Source organism: Abramis brama (assembly GCF_963993115.1).
Source record: "Abramis brama genome assembly, chromosome: 16".
NCBI lineage: Eukaryota > Metazoa > Chordata > Actinopteri > Cypriniformes > Leuciscidae > Abramis > Abramis brama.
In genome coordinates this window covers 12103936-12124729 of record NC_139978.1, presented here as the reverse complement: position 1 = coordinate 12124729, position 20794 = coordinate 12103936, and the positions used below count along the sequence as shown (strand labels likewise).

Genomic DNA, 20794 nt, shown 5'->3' with positions numbered 1-20794 from the left:
AAAAGACACTTTTACTTGCAGGAAAAACATAACACACTTTTCATATGAACTTTACGTGAACTTTATGTATATGCCGTGATTGTTTTTACCAGTCTGATGCCGTTTTCAAAGGCCTGTCTGGCGAGGGAAGCGGGCCCATCCACGGTTTTGCCATCATCATCTGGACCCCAGCTGGCACTGTAAATATCTATGTGTTGAGGGTGTAGACTCAGTGATTTGGCCTCTACCATGTCGGTCACATCCCCGTCCAACATGCGGACACCTGCAGGACAAGCCAAAAGTTAACCTTATACAAAACACTGAAGATCATTAATACTTTTTCTCAGCAATGATGCATTAAATTGCTCAAAATTGACAGTTCTTGTGAACTTTCCATTTGTTAAAGAAGATCTGAAAAATGGACCATAAAAATATGAATTAGCACTGATAATAAGAAGATAATAACTGTTTTTCCTGTAGATCTGATCAAATAGTGAGCACATTGTGTGTAAAATTAATTTTAAAAAATCTTATAAACCCCAAACTTTTTAACAGTAGTGAGTTTATAAAAGCTGTAATATTTTTATATGGACATGTCTTAATGTCCAAAAAATATTGATGAAAAATATGTTAAAGTTGTCCGATTAAATGTGCATGACCACAGTGGCAGAGCTGTAAAATTGATTTAAAGTTCCAACTTTTAAAAAATTAAAAAGGGCCAAAATTTATTTAGTTCAACTTCAACAACTCAAATATTATTAATATCCTGTTGATACTCCATTGTCATTAAATATATCAAAATGTATTGATATATGAACGTAATTTAACATACATTTGTACTACATGTATGTTAAATATATCATTGGTCATTGTGTACGGTCAACAAACCACAAAACTCAGGGTTCGGATCAGCAAGAAAACAAATAAATATTATGGGGGAGCAAATATAACTTTGCTCCCCCTTTATAGTATAACTTTATACCACATTTCATTGTCAGTAAGTGCTGCAATATGTTGAAGTGCATTTAACTAATAAAAATCTAACTTTGGCAGGATTTCTTTTTTGAGGTTTTTGAGTGCAAATATATCTTTTCTTTCCATTTATTAGTTAAGGCACACTTTAAGAACACCGATACCACAGCAAAAACTACTAGCCTAACTAATTAAATTCAAACATTATTAAAGGCAAGTGAAGAGTCAGTAAAAAAAACTAAAATACACTAATTACAAGCATAGATAGATAAAATAAAACAAAGTAAGATCTAACTCTAGTATTCAGGTACAGAAACGTAATAACTAGGCCTAAAAGTAATATAACAAAAGTGTTCACTGTATAAATTAAATATGGTTTAATATCTGTTAAAGCTGTGTTTTGTTGTTTGATTAACATTAATAACACAGACCAAAATTTAAGCGAAACTTAGATTTGGATCATTTAAAAAGCTATCGACCTCTCAAATCTTCCCTTCTGGGCAAAAACTTTAGAACGTGTAGTTGCTTTACAGTTGCGTAATCACCTTTCTGTTAGTAATCTTTTTGAGCAGTTTCAATCTGGTTTTTGAAAATATCATAGCACTGAACGGCCCTGGTTAAAATGACTATTGACTTACTTTTGACCTCTGATGCTGTATCTCCTACTATTCTTATTCTCTTTGACATTAGTGCTGTATTTGACAATGTGGATCATTCTTCATCGCCTTGAAGTTTTTGGTAGTTTTGGCACTGTTTTAAACTGGTTTAGATCTTATTTGAACAGAAGTAGACAGTTTGTTGTTTTAGTGGAATACAGGTTTGATTTTGGACCAGTTTCTACTGGCATGCCTCAGGGCTCAATTTTAGGACCCTTCCTTTTTTAGTGTTTATTTATTCCCACTTGGCCAACTTTTATGAACTCTAGGTATTAAGTATCACTTTTAGGCAATGACACACAGATCTATATTCATTGTAAACATGAACAAAGTGAGTCTCATTGCTCACTAAATGTATTTCTGAGATAAAAATGATCGATGGCTAATAATTTTAGTGGTAAATTTAGGTTAATAAGTTATAATGGTGATAAAAATGAGGTCATGTTTATTGGTTCTTCTCATCAGCTCCACTAGGCTGGCCAAACACCTTTTATCATTGATGGTTCTGTACTTGACTTTCAGGAAACATTTATGAATCTAGGAGAGATCTTTGATCCTTTGTTGATATTTGACCCTCATGTACAAAATGTTGTAAAGACTTCTTTTTTATCTTAGAGGTATTGCAAAATTGAGTCCCATGCTATCCTTTTCAGTTGCAGAAAAGTTCATTCATATATTTGTTTTTACTCACATTGATTATTGTAATACGCTTCTTATTAGAGTTTTAAGAATACTCTAAATTAGCTACAGTGTGTTCAAAATTCTGCAGCTAGAATTTTAACCAACACAAGAAGTAACCAGTTTAAAGTTCTTATGCTCACACACAAAGCACATAACAGACTGGCCACGGAGTATTTATCTCAGCTTTTAACACACCATATATTCCTAATCAAAGTCTTCTCTCTTCTTAGCATGGTCTTTTGGTTGTCGATCAAACACAGTTATGTTCCATGGGTGACAGATCTTTGTCTAGAGCTGCTCCCAGGCTGTGGAACCAACTTCCAGTTGAAATTCGGGAAGCACAGTCTCTTAAGATTTTTAAAACGTACTTGAAAACATTTTTTTTTTTAAGTTAGCTTATTGTTGATTGTGGTAACATTGTTGCTTTCTTGTTGTTTTAATACACCAATATACTATTGTTGATTTTCCTTGTATATTTACCTTATAAAGCGATTTGAGAAGCTCCCTTAAAGGCGCTATAGAAAATAAAGTTATTATTAATTACAGAAAGCAGCAGGTATTTATAGGTTTCTGTCATTTTAAGACCTAATGCAAGATCCAATATAATGATCTGATTTCTTACTCAATCAGTGAGTAATGGGATTTTGGCAATATTGCAATTAAACTTTACCTCGATCAAACTAATGCGATTAAGCTCCTAATCGTAGAACCATATTCGCATAAAACTATCTGATGTATGCCGATTTTAAATAAACAGGCATGTAAACACCTTAATCACATTATTAATGAAAAACACATTAACGACTGCGTTTATGAGAATACTTGGGAATTTTGACAATTTTTTGTGTACGTGTCCGTTCAAGCGCAAGGAGATGTAAAAGAGGAATCAATTCTGTGTTCACAAGCTATCTGAAACGTGACTCTCAGTGTGTGCGGCTGTGAATACCGAATTGAGTTCACTTTCGCCTCTTCTTGTGCTAGAATGGTTTAAAATCACTTGAATGTGTAAACTGGCAACTTTCACTCTATGATAGTTAAACTTTGCAATTAATCCACGAATCACATGCATGCCGAACCGTGGGGCCTGGTCCGTACGGATCACAGATCAACTATGATCCGTTTAATCCCTAACTATTCACATACTGATTTTGTGTAATTTCATAGTTCTGGTGACTTAACTATTCTGTGGTACTGCATGTACATGCTTTTGTGCGAAAACGAACAAAAGGCAGAATTCCCAGGTACAGTAGTGGGTCTAAATCAGACATCAGCTACACTCACCCCCAATCTTGGCGTTGTAAGCAATGCCCACCGTGCAGTGGGAGTTGTTGGCGGACGCTGCTACTTCACCAGCGCACCTCGTGCCATGCCTGAACAGAACACATAAGATGTTAGTGTTAGTAACACACTCAATACACACATTCACTGCAACTGCAAAAAAACAAAAACTGGAGACCCTTACGCAAGCACAGGCCCTGTTGCTGACCTATTACACACACTCGCTACAGAAGGAACGCAAAAAGTGGACAAGAAACCGAAGAGAGAGACTGAAACAGCTGGGCTGAAACCAAACATGTGTTTCCACAGCCAGCAAAGCTAAAACACAGTGGCTAAATATTTGAGATATTGAAGGAAAACATTTGAGCGGTTCCTCTGCTTCAGACGCAACGTGGATACATTCCTGGCCCAAACTAAACCCACATAAACCTAACACAAATCATCAGCAAAAAAATGCACTAAAACATCCACTAAAGACAAAGACAGACAGATGGAGAGAGAGAGCGAGAGAGACAGAGAGAGATTCGGCTATGGAACCTCCAGCAGTGAACAGCTGCATAGAAAAACTCACGCTACCATGGTAACCACAGTCTCCAATCTAAGCAATTTAAAAAAAGAAAACAAAAAGAAAAAAAGAAACAAAGATTGTAAAGATCCACAGCAGCACCAGATTCTGGGATGAGACCAGGGTTCGGTCACCATCCCAACCATAAACATTTACAAGGTCAATAGGTCAAAAGGCCAGAGGAACTCCCAGGTGGCCTGTGTGCTCGATCCCAACACCAATCCAATGACTCCCGACTAAAACTATTCCAAAGATTGTCTAATTCTGATGTAGGTCATATGTGACATTTAATAGGAAATAATCTGTGATAAAATCCCCAACAAATGACCACTTCTCTTCAAGTCTACACTATTGCTCAAAGTTTTGGGGTCGGTAAGATTTCTAATGTTTTTGAAAAGTCGTCTCTTATGCTCATTAAGGCTGCAGAAATTTGATAAAAAATACAATACGACAGTAATATTGTGAAATATATTTTACAATTTAAAGCAACTGTTTTCTATTTTAAAATATTTTAAAATGTAATTTACTCATGTGATGCCAAAGCTGAATTTTCAGCATCATTACTCCAGTCTTCAGTGTCACATGATCCTTCAGAAATCATTCTGATATGCTGATTTGCTGCTCAAGAAACATTTCTGACTATCATCAATATTGAAAAGAGTTTATTTATCATATTTTTTGTGGCAACCATGATTCATTTATTTTTCGGGATTCTTTTATGATTAGGATCAAAAGAACAGCATTTATTTGAAACATTATAAATATCTCTACTGTCACTTTTGATCAATTTAATGCTTCCTTGCTGAATAAAATAAATAGTTTATTTATAAAAAAAAAAAAAATCATATCCCTAACTTTTTGAACGGTAGTGTATAAAGACATTAAAAAACACAGTGACGTCAAAATTGGAGTTTTATGGATTTTAGACCATCTATTAGCTTACACTAGCATTCTACTAGACACTAACAAAATTAGCCTACAGTATATAACATACAAAACAAATGTAATTTGCAGGGATGAGCAATGTATGTTGAATAAAATGTTCTCTAGAATGAAACTTCCTCTCCCCCTAAATTATAAATACCAACTGCTGGTGACTTGCAATAGGAAGTAGCAAATCATGGTTTATGACTGTAATGTAAACTTAAAAAAAAAAAAAAAAAAAAAACTTCAATAAATTTCGCCCCAACTTTATGTTTCCATCCATAGAGTTAGTTATACATACATAATATATATCCTTGCATTACTTTAAAAGCCTCAATACTCATGGGAGCCAGGTATCTAGCTATAAATGTCAACAGTTTAACTAACTTTTAACTACCTTGCTTAACAAGATTATTCAAACTAGCTATGTTTTAGAGAATAGAGCTATTTAGAGGGATTTATTAGAATGTGCAGACAAAGCGCCTTTTTATGTTTGCTAGAGATTGTTAGTAAATCATCAGAGCGAATTATTCATTCATATGACTTTTTTTGACGCATATCAAAGAATTTATTCTATAAATGTTTCTATTACTACATGCTTATCTTCTTATTAAAAACTGCATCCACCTCAATCAAACATACATTTTTTTTAAAAGCACATTATTCAATAACCCAAAATTGACACAAAAATAAGTAGATTATTCGTTTTTTAATGCCATGCCAGCATCTTTGGCTGTTTTCATGCTGAAAACCAGAAGTTTTTCCTTAAAAAATAAATTTAAATTTAAATATTAAAATCCAATCAAATATGTACATATGGGAGGCTTTTTTCCTGATAGTAAATATGCAATATGTAGATGGAACAAGGCCATTGTTGCTCTGCCAAGACAATAGTTGACCTGAAAAATAAAGCTGCCAAAAAGAGACACCATTTATGCCAACTATTGGATCTCTTTTTGATAAATTTCAGTTGCATATCACCCTGTCATATCTCTTTTTTTTTTCTTTTTTTTTTTACCATTTTGGGAGGCTAAAAATTTACATATGTGGCTCCAACAACCAAATGCATTTACATTTGTCCAGTTTCGTTTGGAATGAGTCTCAAACCACCTCCAAAAGCATTTCGGAGCGTATTTAGACCTGGTCTTTTCACAATAAGATAGCTATTGATCAGAGAAAATGCATAAATTGACAAGGTGTAAACAAGCCCGTTATTAGATTAGAGAACACGGCCTTAAAGTAACAGTAACCTCAAATACCCGCTGCCGCTTGTGCCATTAATGTTAGCCAAACAACAAAAGACCAGGAGAAAATCACTCGCTGCTCTCGACAGAATAACCTGAGTCGCTTTAATAAGAATCAAAATATATTTAATTCATGCAGTGAGTGTCTATTATTACATTTGTTTATTAAATTTCTTACTTGAATGCTACATCAACTGTATCAGAAAAAAAGTATCTTATCTCTAATATGTTCTTATCTTTAAACGCCGAATTGTCAAAACCCTGCTATGTGACACCAAGTCACATCTGCTAGCAGAATACATGTCAATGAGAAAACCAGAAACACACACCACACCTGAACAGAGCATTCCAGCATTTCAGAACCGCACAAGACACTGAAACGTTTCCTACAAAACCAAAAATGAACAAAAAACTGCTAACCGTATTACATATAATACATAAACCCATAAAGCATATAGAAAATACACAATCACACACACACACACACACAAGGGAAGTGCTGCACATTTGACATACAGCTTAAAGGTCAGACTGGGTCAATAAACTGCAGTTCCACTGAAAGTCTAGTGCAAAGCCCATTTTCATCTGTGAGATATATGAACTTGCACTATTTACAATACACACCCTCAGTTTGGAGCTCAAAAGTCCAGCGTCAGTCAGAACGACCTCCAGCGGTGAAGCTCACGGCCAAAACCCACCGCAGGGAAATTACCTTATTTATTAAATGATTGATAATCATATTTATTAAATTATTATTCAATAAGAAATTAGAAATTGTATTAAAAAATATATATTTTTAATGATCTTATATTCAATTATTATTAAATAAGAAATAAGAGAATAACTTTTTTTATTAATTAAAATATATATTTTTAAAGCTTTTATTAGATACAAACCCTATTACCTCTTATTATTATTATTGTTAATTACTACTACTACCACTAATATTATTGTTATTTATTATTCCATTGTTTATTAAATAAATTAGGGGGAAAAAAAATGTTATTCTTTAAAAACTCTTTTTTTTTTTAATGGTCTGGGCAGTGTAAATGTGCCTTATGACCTACAGCAGCACAGAGACGTAAACCAATCATAAAAGAGTTCAGCTGCATATGTAACTCTTTAAAGCTACAGTAGCAAAAACAGCCTTTTTAATTCATGCTAAGAGGTTATATAAAACTGAATGTTGATTATTGCAAATAATCTCGCCTAACTATGAACAGACGTTAAGGAAAAGATGTCGTGCTACGAAAGTAGAATACGCCTCATTCAAAGGAGTTAACAGCCAAATAGTTATGTTGTCTATACTTCCTGTCTGGGTGAGAACTTTTGAACTTTCTGTGCTGGAATCCTCACGGAGACAGAAGAAGCTGCTACAGGAGGTGGATGGTATTCTATACATCGTGTCTATACATGCAGACCTAAACCTCCCTTCTCTGGTCTCCAACACACACTTCCTCCTGACAGCAGTGACGGCTTCAAACACTGCTCTCTTCCTCGGGCCATGGAAATACTTCTAATGGGGCTTCTAAAAGTGTAAACTAAGAGGAGGAATAGTTCATGCATACGTGCACTCACACGCAGAGACCTCCAGATGGGGGAATGAGGAGCAATGTCTGATATAGTCAAGAGTCAACTATAGTCAACTACTCTATTGTACATAGGAATAAGTATTACATTTCAGCACATAACTCGTCCCACACTGTTTGAGTTATGGACAATAATTCTACCTCAGGTGTGATATCGTTTAAGACTATAATAAAGGGGGGGGGGGGGGGGGGGGGGGGGGGCATAGAGACTTGAGGGTGGACTTGGGGATAAATATTTTACCATTTACGTAAAAACCTGTTTTTGTATTACAGAAATAACAATGTGATTTTTGCATTACTGTAACGTGAATTGGTGGGTGGGATATGTGACGTTTGTTAATGAAAATGGTCCAAAAAAATGGTCCTTTATTCACATTAAATTATTATTATCGTTAGCTAAAAATATAAAAAACTCAAGAGCTGAAATATTAGATGAAAAACTAATATTGACAAATAGCTGATATAATTTAAGTTGAAGCATTACAATTATTAATTGGAATAAAAAAACTAAACTAAAATTGAACAAACTAAAAGTGAAAAAAATAATTTTTTAAACCTAAATCATAATATAAAAAAACTAATTAAAATGACAAAAGCACAAAACAAAATTACTAAAAATTAATCTAACCTTAAAATGAAATTAAAAAAAAAAAAAAAAATCTTAAAATTGTATTTAAAGGCACAATATGTAACTTTTTTGCTTTAAAAATAGCAAAAATCACTATATCTATGTTATATTTTTTTTTTTTTTGTGTACTTACATTATCCCGACTGTTTCCAACAACTTTCAAACCAGGATAAATTTCAATTTAATTCGAAGACACGGCACGTTTCTTTATTTCCGTTTTGTCGCAGTCAATGGCGTCATATCCGCGTTGTCCCTGGTTTCCGCTCGTGCTGCCATGGCAACCAGAGCTATGAACCAGAGCCCTCTGATAGTAACCAAGACGACAGACGCAGACAACTGTGGAGTTCGCAATGTCTATCTGCACGCTGTTGTTGTTTCGTTCAAACATTATGGACCATGGCAAACAGACTTTGGATAAAAAAGGAGAACTAAAACGAGAATCAATATCAGCGCGGTGTTTTCGAGATGCCGAGAGCTCCCATAGACTGTATATAAACGAGAGCTCCACGTCCGAGACTTCGACCGCTCCTACATGTACTTTATTAAACAGGTGAGCACATTTACATAAAACTAATCAATGTTATATAGTTCAACAATGATAAAATGTTAGAATATGATCTATGTTATTCTAATGTTGATCTAGTTTACTGCTAGTCTCATACAGACAAACTAACACATACATTTCAACACATTGAAATGCAGTTTAGTGTGCTAGTGTGTTAATGTTAGACCAAGTGAAACAGCGCTGCGTTAACTTACCTCACAAGTTTAATTTGTCTAATAAACTGACCTGTGAGTTGTAATTCTGCACTCGCGTGTAGTTCGGTAGAATGAAATGTCCATATTCCTTTTATATCCGCGGGACTCGCGTCGCTTGTGGAGCTGATCGCTGTCTCTTAGCAATCCCGAACTGCTTCATATCACAGTCATGATAAAAACATTGATGTATTCAGTCATCCATAAACATTATTAGATCGGTCGGCTTGACGTTGACGACAAGATCCATAATTCTTAGCAAATGCTGCGTCATCAAACTACGCCTTTGTTATTGTAAATAGGTTAGTGACCCCTAGTGGAGAAAAAATCCCATACTGTACGTTTAAAATTATGAATTCAAATATTCATAAAACAGGGTTCCCACATCTTGGTTAACTTCAAATTCAAGGACCTTTCAAGGACTTAATGTGGGGACACATTTCAAGTTTTATCAAGTGTTATCTTGTAAGATACATTGTTACAGTTTTCATGTGTCAAACAACTATGCAAAAAAGCTTCTTTTTTTTTTTGCATTTATTTTTGCCCATATGACAGAGATCTGATATTCTATTTGTCGTATTTCTGTTTTGCATAAAACTGTAGAATATTCGGTACATCCTATTCCCGCACGTTAACTTTATAGCAACGTACAACACAAAGTACCTCACGCGGGAAACACTTAACGTAATGCGTAAATGCGCATAACTAACGTAAATCAAGCAAGCTAGTATGTAGAGGTCACGAAGTGTTGGCGAAATATAGAATTTTTTCCAGAAAACTTGTAGCACAAAATAAATTCAAGCACTTTCAAGGACCTGTATCCATGTATGTTTATTTTCAAAAACTTCAGAACTTCTTTTCAAAAAGATTCACAAACTTTCAAGGATTTCAAGGACCCATTGGGAACCCTGTATAATATAGCTAGAAATAAATAATACTTAAATAACACTGCACAAAACATAATTTCTTTCTTTTGAATTAAAGAAATTATGATGATGCTTTTTTGTCTTTTTACACAAAAAAGAAAAGGCAGCTCATTCTATGGAAAAGAGCTTTGTGAACATTCTTCAAAATAGGGCTGTCACGATATGATATCGCGATTATCGCATCCAAAATAAAAGTTTGTATTTTCATAATAAATGTGTGTGTACTGTGTATAATTATTTTGTATATTTAAATACACATACGTGCATGTATATATTTAAAAAAAAAAATTATTTAGATATTTCTTAAATATATACAAGCATGTGTGTGTATTTATATATAAAAAATAATTATACACAGTACACACACACATTTTTTATGTAAATACAAACTTTTATTTTGGACGCGATAATCGCGATATCATATCGTGACAGCCCTACTTCAAAATTTCTTCTTTGTGTTCCCAGAAAGAAGGAACAGCATAAAATTAGGAATGACTGAGTAAATGATTGTCATTTGTGGTTGAACTACCTAGGGGTGTGTTTAGCCAACTTATGGTCGCAAGTTCCGTCATTATCAACATAGTTCAAAGAGTTGGTGTTTCCCGAAACTATAGTTCCAATGAATATTCGCAATGAATATCGCAATGTTGTGTGGTTGGAACGACAGCTTTTGACCTGTGGTTAGAAGCATAGTTTCTTGTTTTTATGACATGTGAACTTAACCCTTATCTGGAGCGAAATAAGCAAGCTGACATTCAGTACAATTTATATCTTCCATTTCTAATGTAAAAAATTGAATTTGCATCTTACTGGCCTGGTTCCACAGACAGGGCTTAGGTTAAGCCAGGACTAGGCCTTAGTTCAATTAGGACATTTAACGTTAAGTAGCTTTTATAAACTCAAACAGATCAACATAAAGAGGTATAAGTTATAAAAGAAGTTATTACTCCAGTAATTTGCGACAATACGGTTATGGGAATGTCATGACTAGCTAGTTGATTTCTTTAATAATGCATCGTACTATGGTATAAGAAGCGAGTTTCGTCGTTATTCGGGAAGCACCACCCACAACGGTATTCGATCATCAGTTGCAGACTCTGGAGCTCCAAGCAGAAACAGCAACACCACAGAGGACTAGAGACAGGCCAAGCTTTCTGTCTGAACGGTCCAAAAAAGCTGTAGAGCCATCTGGCACAGGCTCACACACACTGGTAGAGTGAGTGACAGCCACAAAAACACATGGGGGTCTCCACCCACTCACCAAACACACCCATATATACATGTAACAAACCAAATATCAACATTCACCAAACACCTCAAAATACACACTGATCTTGAGCCAACATTTCCACTCACGCACATTATCTCTCAAAGAATGCCAATTACAAAAATCACTTTTCGCCAAACACACTTACTTGCACACACAAGCCAAGAGCCATATTTACTCATACACCTATGAAACCCTTAGACACACAAAAAGCAAACTCCAAAAACCCACATTCACCAAACAAACTTGCCAAACACTCTTACTAGCGCACAGATCAGATGCCAAATACTCACATTCGCACACACCACAGAGAGGGACTGTACAAACAAAGCCTTTCCAGGGATTTAATGACCTGAAATGCACAAAGTATTGAGCGTGTGCATGTGTAATGAACTTCACTCTTACTTGTTCTCATTACTGGCATCATATCGGGGCATGGGATCCATGTCATTACCGTTCACGTCATAACTGGCCTCGTTATCCTACAAACAGATCAAAAGCAACGAAAAGACACATGAGAACATATTCAAATGTGGATTTGTCCATCCATTGCGTTCATGCACCAGTTAGGACACACAAAACATGCTAAAATTTAACAAAACAATACCAAATTTTTGGACTTTTACATGTGAATGTCCTTTATAGAGTAAAGAGGACATGTACTTCTAGGACAGAGCTTATATAAACACAAAATCCAAGAGTTCAGATGAGCCATTAATTAATTAAAAAAATAAATGTATTTTATTTTTAATATGGAGAAGTATCAATAAAAATATCTCAAATATCAAATTAAAATGGATTGTTTACGTCAAAACCGTAACCAAGGTGTTCACACAGAACATATTTTCAAAATTGACTTAAAAATGCTATTCACAATCCCTACAAGCAAAACTATTTTTATTTCCAAGATTATATTCTAACTGGCTGAATTAAACACATATGTAATGAGGTCATGGGACAACAATTTAGAATGTTTTTATATGCACTATTTTCACTTTCAACTGTTACTATTAGGAAACAATAGCAACCACTATTCAGTATGCAGAGTATGCAATATGCAAGAATTCCATTCAGAACAGCCGTACATACACAGAGATACACTTACATAGTTCTGTATGAGATCTGGGTGGTTCCTCTCGATGCCGTCATCCAGAATGGTAACCACCACATCCTTCCCAGTGTAGCCTCTCTTCCACGCGCCCACGATATTCATGTCAGACTGACAGTTATGGATGTTATCATTACAGTGCTGCATAGACACAGATAAATGAGGACGTGAAATTTTTAATTAGGTGAGGTGAGGAGTTGCATAGTGTATGCTTACACTAATGTTTAAAGTTTGGGGTCAGTAAGATTTTTTTTCAAGAAATGAATACTTTTGTTCAGCAAGGATGCATCAAAGGTAACAGTAAAGACATTTATAATGTTACAAAAGATTTCCGTTTCAAATAAATGCTGTTCTTTTGAAAGCATCCTGACAAAAAATGCATCACGGTTTCCACGCAAAAAACAACTGTTTACAATATTGATAATAATAAGAAAATGTTTGTTGAGCACTAAATCAGCATATTAGAATGGTTTCTGAAGGATCATGTGATACTGAAGACTGGAGTAATGATGCTGAAAATTCAGCTTTGCAAACACAGGAATAAATTACATTTTAAAATATACTCAAATAGATAAGTATTTTTGATCAAATAAATGCAGCCTTGGTAAGCATAAGAGAATTTATAATAAAGATTAAAAACCTCAAACTTTTTGAACTAGAGTATAGAAAGTGTTTGAGGATTGCCTTAATTTAGTGCTTGTAAATTAAGTATGAGGCTTTTCAATATTATTATAGATTTTTTTAAAAGCACAGGGTGGATTCTGACTCATGTGTCTGAAGCATGCATGCTAAATACAATGTCACGGCCGGAATAAAATCCTGGCTATTTTTGGAAAATCAAGCGTGTGGTTACCAAGCATGTGGTAAAAAGCAAACATTATTTTTAAAACGCATCTTTGTAAATTACTGCATCTTTTCCTTGTGTATCTCAGACACTGTAATTACATGCGTCACATGGAACCAAATGTACACTTTCATTGGGCCTAGAGTTGGAATTAGACCCCATACTGGAAAGTCAAATTTATTTGCTCCCAAAGTACAACTTGCGGGTCAACAAGAGAAACCCGAGCCAAATGGATGCATTCAGGTCAAAGTATTAATGTTATCTGAGCCATATTAACCATTGACAGAGCTGTAACAAACCCATTAGAGAACAAACGCTTAGTTCACTCTCGCCGTTTCGGTCTAAGCTATAAATACGATCGTAGACAGAAAGTGATGATGACAACAGATGCAATGTGTGCTACGCATCAAGGTTTTGGTAGCAGCCAAAGTGCAACCTTTGGTACATTCTGGTAAATCTAAATGGCTGTTCATCATGCAAAAAACGAGGATTTCTTCACATTCCTTATGTGCAAACCACTGACTCTCGTGAGCTGAGGAACATGACTGCCATTAAAGGGTTAGTTCACCCAAAAATTCTGTCATTAATTACTCACCCTCATGTCTTTCCAAACCAGTAAGACTTTCGTTCATCTTCGGAACCCAAATAAAGATCTTTTTGATGAAATCTGAGAGCTTTCTGTCCCTCCATGGACCGCTATGCAACTACCCTTTGGTAGTTTCAAAAAGTTCATAAAGAGATTGTAAAACTAATCCATATGAATTGAGCGGTTTAGTAAAAAATTTCTGAAGAAACTCTGTCGCTTTATATGTTGAACAGATTGAAATTAGGCTTTTAATCACAATTAAACATTGATCAGCGAACATAAACAGAAGCTCAACCGAATCTGCTTGACGCGCCGAGAACAAACCTCTTGCGGAAGCATAAATATATTGCATAACACGAGAATGAACCTCATTGGTTCTTGAGAAAGCTCAAACGTGCTGCGTAACACGAGAATGAACCTCATTGGTTCTTGCTGAAGCTCAAACGTGCTGCGTAACACGAGAATGAACCTCATTGGTTCTTGCTGAAGCTCAAACGTGCTGCGTAACACGAGAATGAACCTCATTGGTTCTTGCTGAAGCTCAAACGTGCTGCGTAACACGAGAATGAACCTCATTGGTTCTTGCTGAAGTTCAAACGTGCTGCGTAACACGAGAATGAACCTCATTGGTTCTTGAGGAAGCTCAAACGTGCTGCGTAACACGAGAATGAACCTCATTGGTTCTTGCTGAAGCTCAAACGTGCTGCGTAACATGAGAATGAACCTCATTGGTTCTTGCTGAAGCTCAAACGTGCTGCGTAACACGAGAATGAACCTCATTGGTTCTAAACGTGCTGCGTAACACGAGAATGAACCTCATTGGTTCTTGCTGAAGCTCAAACATGCTGCGTAACACGAGAATGAACCTCATTGGTTCTTGCTGAAGCTCAAACGTGCTACGTAACATGAGGATGAACCTCATTGGTTCTTGCTGAAGCTCAAACGTGCTGCGTAACACGAGGATGAACGTCATTGGTTCTTGCTGAAGCTCAAATGTGCTGCGTAACATGAGAATGAACTTCATTGGTTCTTGCTGAAGCTCAAACGTTCTGCGTAACACGAGAATGAACCTCATTGGTTCTTGAGGAAGCTCAAACGTGCTGCGTAACACGAGAATGAACCTCATTGGTTCTTGAGGAAGCTCAAACGTGCTGCGTAACATGAGAATGAACCTCATTGGTTCTAGCAGAAGCACAAACGTGCTGCGTAACACGAGAATGAACCTCATTGGTTCTCGCACGATAAGCAAACATGCTTAAGCTTCCATTTACCACAACTGATGTGTTTATATGTGAATACAAGCCTACATTCAATCTGTTTATCATACAAAGCGATCAAGTCTCTTCAGAAATTTTGGACTAAACCACTCAATTCATATGGACTAGTTTTACGAAATGATAGTTGTGTAGCAGTCAACAGAAGGACAGAAAGCTCTCAGATTTCATCAAAAATATCTTCATCTGTGTTCTAAAAAAGAACGAAAGTCTTAAGTGTTTGGAACGACATGATTTTTGGGTGAACTATCCCTTTAAAACAAGAGTCTGTTTATACAATTACCTCACAGAAATTGTCTCAGCTAGAAGTTATGTTAGAGCTTACACTGAAAAGTTCAATGTATCTCTCTGGGTGGTTTTCACATGTAGAAACTCGGCTAATCTGGTGTGACAGGCATCGTTTCCTTTGAACGTTCAAACTGACAAATTAGTTTTAGTTAAAAACACCAAAGGTTTACAACCTGCCATTACGATTTAGCTAAAAGACGTCTTCAGCAACAGAAGATCGGCTTGGATTGGCCCTTAACTAAACACAACATTGTCTTTAATGAAAGCATTCGCAACACATTTGAGTTCTGTAATGGGCAGTATTGCGGACTTCAACAGAATATTCAGCAGCAAATAACATAGGACGTGACTTGAATTTATCCGTCAGGATTTTAAGTTAGTCTATGCTTTGACTGGACAATAATATCATAATATAATAGTCTTCATCCCAAAGTTTTGTTCTCAAAGAGTTTTACCTTGCTGCTATTAGAAGGAATCATATGTATTGTGAAATAAGATTCACAAATAAATTGCACAGAATAAAATCCCCTGTCCCTGTGCCTTTTCTTACATCAGCAGAAAAGAAAAGCTGTTTCTAAGGCAAAAAAAAAAAAAGTTAATACATTTGAATGAATAACAACATTTTTCCTTTCAGAATGAGATGTTCTTGATGAATCATTCACTGTAAGACCTTGGTTAAGCACTTGGCTTGAACAATTCTTTTGCAGTAGATTGGGAAATGATACAAACCATGACAATGATCAAGACTTCGCCAGTGTTTTTCAACTTTACCAAATCACAAGAACGATTTACAACATGTTGAGAATACTCACTATGTACCACATACTGCTCCATTTAGCATCATTGAAGTAAATCGAGTTGGACTGGACCATACTGGATTGTACAGGACCAGGATATGAGGGTTTATAATCTCGCTTTATTCTCCTCTTCACGACCTGCTGTTGCACCCATTCCACCTGAGAAAGAATGATAAGGAAATCCTTTAGGAACTGACAAGCACCAACATCTTTTCACAACATCCCCTCTCTGTAACAGTCTTCTGATTAAATGAAAGACACTGGAATACAATAATGAGAAACATTCTATATAGTAACAGTGTTGTTGTTTTGCATTGAAGTAATGAGAATGTTTTAGGCAAATAGGCTTACTTATGAAGAAAAAATTCTTAATAATGTAAAGTACCAACATTCTTCAAGCATTAAAATCATATCTTAATTTTTCCTTTCGATATTGAGGTGAAATATGACCTTTTGTTTTTCAAAAATGAATATTTTCTCAACTTTTATATCTTTTCAAACCAAGTATGATTTTTCTCACCTCTGCTGAATAAAAAAAATAAACTTATTGCAAATAGTTATGAGACACAAATGTGACCCTGGATCACAAAATCAGTCACAAGTAGCACGGGTATATTTGTGGCAATAGCCAACAATACATTGTATGGGTCAAAATTATCGATTTTTCTTTTCTGCCAAAAATCATTAGGATATTAAGTAAAGATCATGTTTCATGAAGATATTTTGTAAACTTCCTACCGTAAATATATAAAACTTTTATTTTTGTGAGTGAATGCAGCACAATCGCGAACATAAATGGACAACTTTAAAGGCGATTTTCGCAATATTTCGATTTTTCTGCACCCTCAGATTCCAGATTTCCAAATGGTTGCATCTCGGCCAAATATTGTCCTATCCTAACAATTATTATTATACAATTAGCTTATTTTTTCAGCTTTCAGATGATGTATAAATCTCAATTTCCAAAAATTGACCCATGTGACTGGTTTTGTGGTCCAGGGTCACAAATGGTTTTTGAAATCAGCGATGTCAAACCTAAAAAGACATGTCTTGACACAACATATTTCAATGAATACACAAATGTGAATGAGATTTGAAATCTACAAGGCAGAATTCTTTTCTTTTTTTTGTCTTTTTGCAATTTTTGGAGACTGGTCCATTCTTGAACCCCTGGTCACAATTCACTTTCATTGTATGGAAAAGAGCAGCATGAACAAACTGCTAGGTATCTCCTTTTGTGTTACACAAAAGAAAGAAAATAAAATGTGTTTTGAACAACACTGTGTTCAAAACAGATTACAATTTACATTTTTGGATAAAACGCTATACAAACCAACAGCGTGAGGTTTGCAATGTGTTAAACCAACTCTCCTTTTCAAGATTATTGACGAATACACTAAGCGTTGTTTATGAGCGGAACCATTTAGTCGCTTTGCATTGTTGAGCAACAGTTGTATGGAATACACTGAGTTCTAGTCATAGATGAGGAAGATCAGGAGTCCATATAGACCATAGAACACACAGGTGTGGGGTTGTCATAGTGACAGCCTGACCTTTGGCTCCATGGAGATGAAGCTGTGTGAGCCTCTGCTGAAAAGCGTCGACCTTTTTATCGTCCGGCTGTGGAAGAAATGGTAGTAGTCCTTCAGATCACCAATCTACAGGAACAACACAAAACTGCCATTTAGTGCATAGCAAATAAAGCAGCATTACATAAAAACTCCAATATATCACAAAATATCAGGTTGCGAAGCAAGAACCCAAACACGCTGCTATACTTAGTAACTAAAAAGAGCAAATCGGGGCAGGTACATCTAATATGTAACAATATCGGTATGAATAAAAGGCAAGAGCTACAGCAATATTCACCACAGACATGTTGAAACTGGCTTATGTCATTAACTATTTAGAATGTCATTGACTGAAAGATTGGTTACTCAAGAGGCTGTATCACTTTCCACTGAACAGATTCATTTGACAAGTGTGAAAACACCAGGCAGCCATGACACATTCTCCACAGACTACTGTACTCCATAGGGATACATAAGTCTGCCATAAAAAAACAATGAGTCTTGAAGCCAATGACAAGCCTTGCCAGTTTACAGTCAGTCAAATGGGCTTATAAAGCAATTGCTTCAAAATTAGCTTGATGTAGGGCAAACTTCTGAGTTCATAAATAGCATCTTATACTTTCTTTTACTTCACAAACACATAGGCTACAACTGGCTCCAAAGGCAAACTCACATTCCAGGATCCTATAGCAGATTCCCACAGGAGGGCATGATGAGTCTGATGAGTTGCAAAGTTCAGGAGTGTTTAAGCTCCTAAGTAAGTAGTTACTTTGGATGTGACAACCTCGCAGTTGAGGAAGGAACTCTTAGCTGGCACAATAAGCACTGATAAACGATAAGATAGCACATTGTGAAATCAGAGATTGAACACGGTTGCTGTGAAATCTCTAGATGCATCATGGCAGATCTGAGATCTGGCATACGGGCTTGTTGCAGTAAAGAGCAAAGTTTAAGACTCCGCCATAAACTTGCATTAACCTATTATTTATTTAAATGCACCAGCCATTTTTTTTTACCATCAAAGTACTATCTGGATAACGAAACGTATTATTAAACTAAACTGTTATGAAGACTTTTTCTTGCTTCCCGGAAAGAAGATGAAGCTGGATTGAGGCCAAGGCATTTTATGCCACATAATGCAGTTCTTGACTTCAACTAAACTTGGCTTGACAAATTAAAAACCAGACCTGACTGTAAACAGCTGAATTATGTATACATTTAGCTACCAAGTATTTCACTTTATTAAAACATATGAAAGGTTTAAGGTGTAACACTTTTAGCCTCTGTAACATTTTCCGCATGTTACAGTGAATGTTACATGTCATGAATCCTGCTGAAGCTGCATGTCATGCATGGCTTGAGTTCCTTACTTGTTGTTTTAAAATACAGAAGTACACCTAAAAATGATTTTTAAAATAGTAGACAGATACAAGATATTAAATCCAAGCAGTAAAGTTTCAAAAACACCTGTTGTTGTTGGGAGTCAGTCAGTAGAGACCTGTTTGTTCACTGGATTTTACTCTGAAAACTGGGTATTATTGGGCTAAAAACTAGTCTTCATGCACATCCATGAAGGTTAAAATCTATAAAACATAAATTCAGCTTTCTCAACACAACATGTAAAACTCTGTGAAACTTGTGTAAAGGCTTCCAGCCTTGACGTGTGAACTTCAATCAAAGCGATAAGACACTTAAACTGATGGGGAACAGCATTGGACAGCAAATACGATGAAATAACACACGTGAGATGCTTCAAAACATCTTTGTGCAGGACACACGTACCTGGCCCAGGTTTCTATACCCATATTTATTGGCGATATGCTCTGCTTGCTCAGGTCCGCCGGCTATCCGAACAGCCCAGTGGTTGGTGTAAATCCGAGCTTTGCACGGAGAAGACGAGAAAAAAACCAAGCACAGCGAAACCAAGACGCACGGGAGGCTGTTCAAAACCATCTTTCGCCCTCTCTCTCTCGCCTCGACTCTCCCCAGCACCCCCGGTTCAGGAAAACAACCAAACTTCGTCTCGCCGTTCAGTGGGGATTCTCATAGAAGTGTCGCTTGAGCTCCACATATACTCAACAGAGGCTGAGCGCAGGATTTAAACTGGATACGAGCCTCCGAACGCTTCAGCCTGCAGCGCATCGGCCGCACACACTCCGACGCCACGGAGAGAGAGAGAGACACTAGAGTCTGTTTGCACAGCTTTGGCTTGATTTGTTCTCTCTAGACAGTGCCGTTACTTCTGCCTTTTTTTTGTAAAGTGGAGATATGGTTCTAGCGCCTCCCTCAAATAACTACAGAGAGAGTCGGGAGAGTACGGACAACGAGCCGTGTGGGGTTACCGTGGCTCCGCAGGGTCTTAAAGACACACCGCGTTCCATCAGCACAGATCCGGCTGCGTTGTGACATTTATTCCCAGATACCTCTGTGAAGATGATGACAAATTACAGTTTTGGTTTGTCTGTATATTTATGGCCAGAAATGTAGTTTTATGACAAGTATTACATTTATTAGTTTGTTCCAGTCTTCAAATTTGATTGGCCATGGACTGGGGTGCTTAAATGTAATATAACAGCACTGGGTTGTTTAACTATTGATTCACAAATTCTGCATCCCGATTCAAAGGCTGCATCCTTCGAAGGGCACATTTGAAGGCCAATTGCGTCACCGAGGCGCGACAAATAGCACGTGAATCTCAGAGATGTCTAATTGATGTGCGTGTTTACATCTGGGAGACGTAGCCTATTTTTAAGAGTGTTTGCTCATCTGCAATACTTAGGGTGACCATACGTCCTGTTTAACCAGGACATGTCTGGCCAGGATTTCGAGATCGCCCAAAATGCCAGGGATTCAGCTTTTGC

The 20794-nt window shown here is 36.3% G+C and overlaps 1 protein-coding gene across 4 annotated transcripts in view; it reads right to left on the bottom strand.

The window, feature by feature from the left end:
- The window catches only part of pcsk5b (proprotein convertase subtilisin/kexin type 5b), a 76907-nt gene extending 56676 nt beyond the window's left edge, over positions 1-20231 (bottom strand). For 3 of the 4 annotated variants that reach the window (XM_084087252.1, XM_084087253.1, XM_084087255.1), the window contains exons 1-7: positions 19716-20225; positions 17916-18020; positions 16378-16521; positions 12571-12714; positions 11871-11947; positions 3570-3658; positions 90-262 (exon numbers count right to left, since the gene is read on the bottom strand). In XM_084087252.1, coding sequence (XP_083943378.1) covers positions 90-262; positions 3570-3658; positions 11871-11947; positions 12571-12714; positions 16378-16521; positions 17916-18020; positions 19716-19886 — 903 coding nt within the window. In that variant the 5' untranslated portion in view covers positions 19887-20225. Of the gene's footprint in view, positions 1-89; positions 263-3569; positions 3659-11870; positions 11948-12570; positions 12715-16377; positions 16522-17915; positions 18021-19715 lie in introns of all 4 variants that reach the window. The other variant, XM_084087254.1, reaches the window with a different exon arrangement.
- Between the last annotated feature and the right edge of the window lie 563 nt (positions 20232-20794).